Source organism: Labeo rohita, chromosome 3, assembly GCF_022985175.1.
Source record: "Labeo rohita strain BAU-BD-2019 chromosome 3, IGBB_LRoh.1.0, whole genome shotgun sequence".
Taxonomy (NCBI): domain Eukaryota; kingdom Metazoa; phylum Chordata; class Actinopteri; order Cypriniformes; family Cyprinidae; genus Labeo; species Labeo rohita.
Window position 1 is genome coordinate 13,897,836 of NC_066871.1, and position 10,439 is coordinate 13,908,274.

Here is a 10,439-nt window from a genome sequence, read left to right on the forward strand (position 1 = left end):
TAATCCACTGCATCTTCAGCAGCTCAGATGTCGGGAGTAAATGACGACCACTATATTCATTATTACATCCAGTAACACATCACCTCAATCGCTCAATCAGAGATATTCTTGTCTAACTTACATCCCTGCTCTGGCATCGAAACAATAGAGGTCGGACTGTTACAGCTGATTTAAGGCGGGTCTGAGGTTCATGTCAATCAACTATTGACACCAACGACAGGCATCTGAGAACGGCTCGAGTTGAAGAAGGGGATATTATTTTTACAGATTAATTAAAAACCACTGCATGGATTTTTATCATTATAGGGTAGATTTGTACATACACTGCCAACACACATTAATGTTCAAACAACATGAATAAGTGAACTTAGCATCCGATGACCCCTTTAAGGAGACTGGACCACAGCTGGCATTAACAACAGCCATAAACGTTAAAAAACAATATTTCTATGGTTAATTCCCTGGATTTGCCAAAAATGCTTTTCAAAATCATTGATTTAGGTGGTTACAGGTTCGCTAAATGTTTTTTTTTTTTATGTGCGTAAATGCCTTAAAAGCGCTTAAACCCCGGTAATCGGTGCTTGCGGCTATAATTCTTTACTCTTCCCTTTTCTTTTTTTTTTTTTTTTTTTTTTTTTTTTAAGAAACTCATTTCTTAAACATAAATAGAACAAAACATCTTATGAAAAAAAAAAAAAACAAAATTCAACAATTCAGTTTTTCCCCAATTTTATATTTTATTGTCATAGAAGATGCTTTAATAACGTGAACACGCTCATGCACTTGGCAAGAACGTTATGTGAACAGAAACCAAAATGGGAATAAGCAATGGGAGACATGTACAACCAAGATATTAACATTTTGGTTTCAATTGGTTAATCATTCAAACTTTACTGCTCATAAATCATTTTATGTTAACAAGCAAATCTTGGTCCACATACGTTTACTGTATCTGCTGCCATTATATTTCTCTGATGGAAGCAAAAAGAAAAATTATAAAAATAAAAAAAGTTGGGAAGAGAGCTAGATCTCTCGCCATTTAACGTGTGCAGATTGATAAAGAACAGGTCATGGAAGGGGGGGAACCTAAAATAATGGCATCGCTGAGCTCTCAATATGAGAAAGCTGACACATGTGGACTTGATTTCATTTTCATTTGCTTAAAAACAGATTTCTTTAAGAGAAGTTTTTTTTAAGCTGGTCTTCGGGAGGCGGAGAGGAGAAAGGACAGGAGGGCTATGAAGTGTGCTGCGACTGAAGCAGCATCTACCTCCGCCTCGGTCAGTCGTTTCAGAACCACCAATCATTCTTTTCAGTCCTTCTCGGCAACAAGTTTCAACACTTTTCCAATGGCAATGGTTTTCCCTAGAAGATAAGAAAAGAACTCATATTCAGAACTCAAAATTTTTTTTTTAAATAAAATTAATTGAATTAAATTAAATTAAAAAAAAAAAAATCACAGAATTTGGCAATAACGTCCACTCACCTTCATCACGCAAGGTGAAGCGTCCCATCTGAGGGAAATCTTTGAAGGTCTCAAGGCAGATGGTCCCAGCTGTTCTCAGACGAGCGATGCACACCTGGTCCTGTTTGACAAAGCGTGGTCGTGTTTTGCTCTTGTCCCCCGTCTTTTTGTCTACCAGACAGATTAAGGCCTGTAAAGGGGCCAAAGGCACATTTAAACCACTTTAATACAGAACTAGCTGTAAATGAGGGCACTCACTTGAGCTAAAGTCAGCAGGCTTACGGTCCCAGATTTACACCACAAGAGAATTTCTGCACCAATACTAAATGTAAAAACTGAAAGCAGCATCATTTGCAGCCATTACCGTAATTTGCACTTCTTCAATGCAGGTGTGGATATGAAGAACTGCATTGTAACCTGGGCAGATGATTGACTTGTGTTCAATGATGACTATCTGAAATGGCAGAGACAAAAGCACAATTAATATCTAGCATTGCAAAACAAAAACAAGAAAACTGAGTAATCATATGTGTGACCCTGGACCAAAAAAAACAGTCATAAGGGTAAATTTTTTAAAACTGAAATTTTTATATCATCTGAATAAATAAGCTTTCCATTGATGTATGGTTTGTTAGGATAGAATAGTACTAGGTCGAGATACAACTATTTAAAAATTAAAAGTAAAAAAAAAATTAATAATAATAATAATAATAATAATAATAATAATATTTATATTTATATTTATATTTATATTTATATTTATATTTATATATATATATATATATATTGAGAAAGTCATCTTTAAAGTTGTCCAAATGAAGTTCTTAGCAATGCATATAACTAACCAAAATTAGTTAGGATATATTTAAGATAGGAAATTTACAAAACATGATCTTTACTTAATATCCTAATGATTTTTGGCTTAAAAGAAAAATTCATAAATTTGACCCATACAATGTATTGTTGGCTATTGCTACACATATATCCGTAATACTTGTGACTGGTTTTGTGGGCCAGGCTCACATATAGTGCTGATAGAGCTGAAACTGTATCACAGAGAGTTTATTTAGTTTCCACTGACCTGGGCATCAAAGGTGCGCCCAGTGTGGCAAAGGTTCTCAGCATTGCAGAGGATGAAGCCTGGCAAAATCTCCTCCTCTTCAATGCCTTTGAGTCGCAACTTCAAGTTCTCTCCCGGGCCGGCATCATCGGTTTCAACATCATCAGAAAGCAAACTCAGCACCTCCACATTGTGCTGCACAGAAGTGAGACAGGCACAGAAACATCAGCCAACTCTTGCCATAAAAACGTTTACGGCTGACATTTTAAAGGGTTACGTTACAATAATCTTACCCTGTTGGGCATCATCACAAGTTGCTGAGCTTTGCTGATTGATCCCGACTCCAATTTCCCCAATACCACAGTGCCCATGTCCTGCAAAAACACACCAGAAGCATTTTTAAACAAAACCATCCTAAGGGACTTCAAAGCATTCATACATAAATTAAAGGGAACCCCGGTTATTAAGATTGATATGGCTTAATATATGTAAATTATGTCTGTTACTGAAATATGTAGTAGAAAACCCACTAAAGATTTACATTATTTAAAAAAATCGTTTTATACATATTTTGAGTTAAAGGGCAACAAGAGAAGCAATGTAAGTCTTCGCTGCTTTCCTAGTGATAAAAGGAAGAGCAAAGAATGGGAAGATGCCTGTGGATGAATAAAACTTCCTAAAGACCCAGGTCTTTGTTCTCTCCACTTTAGCCCTGATGCCTTTAAGGCTTTTAGTAAACCACAGCTACTGAAAGAGCTTACAAACGGCAGAAAAAAAAATGCTAGATGCCATCCTGGCAGGATGTAAACATGACGTCGCAGACACTGAAGGAGCTTCTTAGCGTCAATTTCACTTGGCATACGGGGCGTTTTAGACACATTTTATTTAAAGAATAAAATCAACAGTATAGCATTTGGTTTAGGCCTATGCTTACATCCATTGCCACACATACGCTCTTTGAGTAGCTGTGCTCATCGTATCAGTATTTTATTTTCCAATTTGTGTTATGGTAAAAATAGCAACAGGTAGTGCCAGTAGTTCACCGAATGCAACCATTTCACATCACTGAAATAATGGCACCCTCCATAGTCTAAAGTATGTATAAAACAAAGTGGGTTTTTTTTTAATAAATTTTCTACTACACATTTCAGTAAGAGACATCATTTAAGTTATATAAAGCCATACAAGTCTTAATACTTTCCTTTAAGGGGAAAAAAATCCCCTCATTAAAATACATGTTTTCTTCATTTAAGATGATTTATTAACTTGAACACATTCAAACACTTTACCTACCTTATATTTGTCTACTATGGGTAACCTGACTGGTCCATCACTTGATCTGTTGAAGTTTGGCAAACTGTCCAGATGTGGAATGAATGGTAACCCTCTGTTCATAATACACAAAAATAGAAAGACACATTATTCATGTACTTTCATGACATTTAAAAGCAGTGGTTCTCAACCAGGGCACCTCAGCTACCTTATAAGGGGGCCCCAGTAAGGGTTGTCCCATTAAGCCTATGGTAATAGAACTAAACTTAAATATTAAAATGCATTTAAAAAAAATACAATAATAAACAGACAACTTATTAATTGTTATTACAGAAGCATCAGAGGTATATTTCAGCTTAGAAGGGATGGCCCAGAGTCAAAAAGGTTGAGATCCACTGATTTAATGTATTTCTATACTAAATTGAATTTTTTTTTTTACTGAATAACTGTCAAAAGGCATTCAAACAAAAACTGAATAACAGCAATTCAGCACACTTACGTATACCAAGGGCAGTACTCCGCTGGCTCCTTTAGATTGGCCCCAGTAAGTCCCGAACATGGCATGAAATGAACATCTTTCCTGGGGTTGAACCCAACTTTCTTCAAAAACGGAACAAGTTTCTCCTTACATTCATCGTACCTATGTGCAAACCATGCAATCAATCAATCAATCAATCAATAAATAAATACAACACCAGTTTTTCTCAAAAAGAAAATACAATACAGTAACAATAGCCTCAGTATACATACATGAGTTCATTTTCAAAAAACGATAACTCAGTTTTGAACAACTTTCGAAAACCATGTTTTTTTTATTGTGATATAAAGTAAAATAAATAAAACAATAAAAGCATGATAACATAAAAAACATGACTTCTAAAAGCTATCTAAGTTATCTATTAGTTTTTTGCAAATAAACTCTTTATATACACATGTCCATTTTCTCACCTCTCCAGACTCCAGTTCACTGTTGGATCATCCATTTTGTTTACAAGTACAATCAAATGCTTTACTCCAGCAGTTTTGGCCAACATGGCATGCTCTCGCGTCTGGCCTCCTTTCTCGAAGCCCGTTTCAAACTCGCCCTTCCTTGCAGAGATTACCTTTGGACAGAAATAATGACAATGAATTCAGAGACTGACATGAATGAACAGATAGCAGTTTCTGGTCTGTGAGTGAAAGTCAAACCCTTTTAGGACTGACATTGGTATTCAAACAGCGCCCTCTACTGTGTCACAAACAAATTCAACCTGCTCACATTTTTCCATGGAGATTTTCTGAATTGCAGGTAGCATGAGTGGACATTTCTCACGGCTGTTTTTCAGTGCCTACTCAATGCTATGACTCACCAGCACTGCCAAATCAGCCTGTGAAGCTCCACCAATCATGTTAGGCACGAAGCTTTTGTGGCCTGGTGCGTCCAGAATGGTAAAGTGCTTTTTCTCAGTCTCAAAATACGCACGTCCGACCTCCACAGTCTTTCCTTTGTCTCTTTCCTCCTGGTTTGTGTCAAGGGCCCAAGAGAGGTACCTGGGAAAAACCATTTACTATGTAAATTGCTCCACCTTGGGCAAAAAAAGAAAGTACTAAAGTGTTACAAGCTTAAGCTGTATTTGGAGGGAATCTGTTTTACTGCCCAACAGATGTTCGGGTAAATTAACTTAACTAATTAGCTATTTATCATTAGCTAATTACCAAGTTTCCCTGTTCTTCTCCTTGGCTTCTTTCTCATACTTCTCCAGAGTTCGTTTATCCACCATTCCTGTTAAATACCTGTGGAGGAGGGGCAGAACATAGGCTATCAGAAACATGGGACGGAAAAACCAACAATATCTGCTAAAAACACTGCGTTAAAATCAACAACTCACATGATTTGTCCTCCAATAGTTGACTTGCCAGCATCTGGAACAAAACGAGATAAGAAAAAAACAGGGTGAGGCCAGGACAGATAAAGATGGTAAAATTCTGTTCTCTAAAGACATTTTAAAAGTGTTCCCCATGATGCTCTTGAGATATGTATGAACTGAGACGCCTTGATGGTAAGGGATTAAAAATTGAGTGGTTATATAACAAATCCAAGCAAATTTGACGCAAGTGCACAAACTATTATAGCAAATGAGGCGTTACTGAATGACGTTAATGAAACCACTTATTTTAAGAAACTGAAATGGAAGCTAAAATGGAAGTTAAAACATCAAAACTGTGAAGAAATGGCAAGTTACTGTGCAATCAACCATGTTTGTTTATACATTAGCATAGATCCAACAGCCACAGAGCTATATATTAGTGATTTCAAAAACAAGTAAATGATAGGAAGCCAATAAACTATATTCAAAAATATACACATACACTAGCAGTCAAAATTTTTTTTTAAAGAATTCTGCTCACCAAGCCTGCATTGATTTGATCCAAAGTACAGCAAAAACAGTAAAATTTAAATATTTTTACCATTTAACTGCTTTCTATTTGAATATATTTTAAATTGTAATTTATTCCTGTGATTAAAGCTAAATTTTTAGCACCATTACTCCAGTCACAATAATAAATTACATTTTACATTCAAAAAGAAAACAGTTATTAAACAGAAAAATATCTGACAATATTACTGCTTTTTCTGTATTGTGGAACAAATAATAAAAACTTTTGACTGGTTGTGTGTGTGTGTGTAATATATATATATATACACACACACACACACATATTTATTTATTAAAGTCTATCTAAATCTAAAACTAAAACAGGCTTTACATTAAAAATCATTTCATGAGAATAAATCCAAAAGTACAGGAGGAGTTAAAACTGTACACCAGCAACAAAAACATCATGTAAATGCAGTATGCAAACACTAACCGACATGGCCAATGAAGACCACATTAACATGTTCCTTCTTGGGGGCATTTGGCTGTGTGGGGGCTACTTTAGGTGTTGGCACTACTTCTTCTTCCTCCTCCATTACTTCCTCTTGAGGGGAGTCTTCTTCAGCCTGACCCCCATCTCCTCCAGGGCTGCCTCCTGGCTCTGCCTCAGCCTTGCTAGGCTCACTTCCTTTCTGCTCCCAGGTGTCATCTGTCGCCATCTCCGCATCCCCGTTCTCCATGGGCGGAGCTGAGGTCAAAACCAACATTGTCATTTTACACTGTTTACCCAATCGCATTTACCCGTTGGTCATGTGTCAATAACTTCAGTCGTTTCCTTTCTGCGGTGTTTGGTATCAACATAATTGTGCCTAAGTGCTATTTTGAACCACAATAAAACATACAATCAAGACGACATAAAAAAAAACACATGATTAAAAAATAAAGGAACAAACCACTAAAACATTTTTACAATTTTAACTACAAAGTTAAACAAAAAAAATTGGCTCTTTTACTACAATAATGAATCCTTGTGTTTATTAGTAAGCTGAAGATCTGTTCTCACCAACATGAATGTTCAGCATGAAAATTCAATCCAATGTATAAAAAAAATGGCCGACAAGCTGAATGAAAAAGGAAATTCACTCTCTGACAGTTGGTGGTGCTGGAGCAGAAACTAAAAAACACCCCAGTTCACAAAGCATAACACAGCTTTACATTTCTGAAAGCAGCTTTTTACTGCCAAACAATTTTTACATGTTTTCAAAAAGTTGTTCAGATTTTTGCGTTCAATATGCAACTACACATATATACAAAAAAAGGACAGATTCACTATTCACATCGTAAGTAGCACAGGTATATTTGTAATTATAGCCAACAATACATTGTATGGGTCTAAATTATCGATTTTTTTATTTTATGCCAAAAATCATTAGGATATTAAATAAAGATCACGTTCCATGAGGATATTTTGTAAATTTCCTACCATAAATACATAAAAACTTAATTTTTGATTAGAATTATGCATTGCTAAGAACTTCATTTGGACAACTTTAAAGGTATATTTAATATTTCAATTTTTACACCCTTTCAAATAGTTGTATCTCAGCCAAATATTGTCCTATCCTAACGAACCATAAATCACTGGAAAGCTTATTTATTCAAAACCAAGTCATGGTTTTATGTAACAGTGGCAACTCTGGGCTTGTGAGCAAAAGCATGGTTCTTATTGGTTAAAAAAGAAAAAAAAAACTGTTGCATTGAGGCCACACAAAAGTGAATTTCTGCTTGAACAGAAGCATTAACATGTCAACATTCAAATTAAAATGTTTACCAAATTGAATTATTCACACCACACATCCATCTTGGTGTGCACAAGACTTCTGTTAGACTGTTGTAAACTGGAATTTGAACAGGCACAAGTCACTAGCCACAGACTCATCTGTATGTTTATCATCATTACTACAAGGATGTGAAGCAAAATGTGGTTGTGCGTCTCAGCATTTACTTACCCTCAGGCTCTGATACTTCCACACTGGCTTCTGTATCGGGACCTGCAGGAATATAAAATGCTTATTTTGACAGCTGTAATTACACAGGACAGTTTGGTTACTATGAATAATCATCTTACAAGGGAAATTGCATGTCAACATTCAACACATTTGCAGACAACAAACTGCACTATGTAATAATAGTCAAAGAACAGCCTGTGGTAAGACAAAAACAGTTAAGTGGTTGCAACAAATCCAGTGTTCTAGTCCAAATGAGACTTTTGTAACAAGATCACTGATTGAAATACTTTTATCCTACATTTCCATGTTAAAAACTACCTCTCTTTAGAGGTTTTTCAATGCAAATAAGCAGATTATATCACATCACTGCGTTTACCTCCTTTACACGCTACATTAATCTTTCTCAGAAGATCTCCATAAAAACACATTTGTATTCAAATACAAGAGCTGACACAAAGGCTTCAGGTAAGACTTTAAAAACTTAGCTATAGTGGAAACATTTCTACGCCTTGACACAAGCCATATTTTGGTGGTTAATACTTTTGTGGATTAGTGTTTGATCTAAAACTAGATTATGGTGGTTCAGTTTCTGGTGTCGTGATTCAACGGATCCGGGTAACAACTGACTTTTAGTGTTACACCATAACAGCACAACATATAATGGTACATCATGTTTGCAGTAAGACAGCATGGGGGCCAATCCCCACCCTTAAACAATCAGCCAAAAGAGGCCCCTCAAACAAAGCAATCAAGCAAGGGGGAAAAAAATGGTTGTTTTTTAAGCGCCAGGCCTCTGATCAGCAATACTGGTGATATTGTCATGCTAACAAACGTGAGCACCTATTGTGCAGGTTCACGTGAGTTAATAAAAAAAGACAACAACACATCTAAAGCTTAAGCTAACGGTCCGGTTAACTGTTAAACTAACCGAATACACTTTTAACTCTTTATCGCTAGGCAAGTGTATATTTTTGTAAGTCTAAAATTGCTTTAGAAGCACCTACACGTAAAGTCTCTACCAAACTGATTCACTTTCTGACACGAACCGTGTTATTACCGTGTTAATGAACGCATACAATTCACGTCAAGGAAGTTTTTCTGCTTGTTAATTTGCAAATTACACGTTGGCCCCGTTTCCGCTTTGACGGTAACTCTCGTGTAGCATCCATGCTAAGCTCATGCGAACAAGCGTGTGTGAGGCTAACAGCTAACGCGGCTAACACATTCGTTAAATAACCGGGAACTCACCCGCAGACTCTGCGGTTTCCGTGGAGCTCTTCTGTCGGAAGGCCGGGATGAATTCTGCGGCGTGAACGTTGGGGACAAACGGCTTGGCGTCCACGTTTAGGTTGGTAGTTAAAGCCTTGGAAAGTTGCTCGTCGACCTGGGCCTCGCCATCGTCCTCCTGATCCCAGGAATCAGGGGCAGTGTCTATCGCGTCCATCGCCACACAGCTGTTCCACACACGCGCGCTTTAAAGCCACGGACTTGATCACTTTCGTGTCCGGCCTTGGCCGCTGCTAAGGTCACACCGGGCGTCGTTAAAACTTTCTGTTGGTGGACCGTGGCCTTCCCCCCGTTCGGTTGAAATCAAACAGCCGGTGTCTCTCAGCGAGGGGCGAGAGAAAAGGGAGGTTTGACTAAGCACTCGGAATGAGTCCTCGTGTGTGCTGACGAATCCCCTGACCTCGCGGAGCAACAGCGCATGGGATTCTGGGAAATGTAGTCGTTTAGCTTCCAAAAAACCGCGGAAGGCGCCTGAGCGGTGTTGATAAAAAACTACATTTCCGCATCATGGATGAACCCGGTCGTTTGCTGACCTCTTTTAAAACTACCAAAGAACCTATTTCCGTTCACCGTAACTCTAAAACTATCAAATGTGAAAAAATGTATTTAAATCTTAACTTTAAAATCCTTTGTAGACTTTTAAAGATGTGATAAAGCAGTCGTTTATAACTGACTGTTTAAATTATATGTGAACTGAGATTTATACATCATCTGAAAAGCTGAATAAATGAACTAGGATTGTTAGGATAGGACAATATTTGGCCGAGATACAACTATTTGAAAATTTGAGAGTGAAAAAATCTAAATATCGAGAAAATCGCCTTTAAAGTTGTCCAAATTAAGTTCTCAGCAATGCATAATACTAAACAAAAAGTTTTGATATATTTACAGGAGGACATTTACTTAATGGAACATGAGCTTTACTTAATATCATGTTTTTTTGTGGCATAAAAAAAGATCATTTTGACCCATACAGTGTATTTTTGGCT

At 37.0% G+C, this 10,439-nt stretch overlaps 1 protein-coding gene across 1 annotated transcript; it reads right to left on the reverse strand.

Moving 5' to 3' along the window:
• Positions 1-712: 712 nt before the first annotated feature.
• gspt1l (G1 to S phase transition 1, like) lies at positions 713-9,834 on the reverse strand. Its single transcript, XM_051106008.1, has 14 exons — positions 9,412-9,834; positions 8,164-8,205; positions 6,648-6,902; positions 5,666-5,699; positions 5,493-5,570; positions 5,147-5,327; positions 4,746-4,900; positions 4,297-4,437; positions 3,819-3,912; positions 2,819-2,899; positions 2,547-2,720; positions 1,830-1,919; positions 1,487-1,655; positions 713-1,365 (listed from the first exon to the last, which is right to left on the reverse strand). The coding sequence occupies exons 1-14, from the start codon at positions 9,605-9,607 to the stop codon at positions 1,313-1,315; spliced, it is 1,743 nt and encodes a 580-aa protein (XP_050961965.1). The 5' UTR covers positions 9,608-9,834; the 3' UTR covers positions 713-1,312.
• Positions 9,835-10,439: the final 605 nt, after the last annotated feature.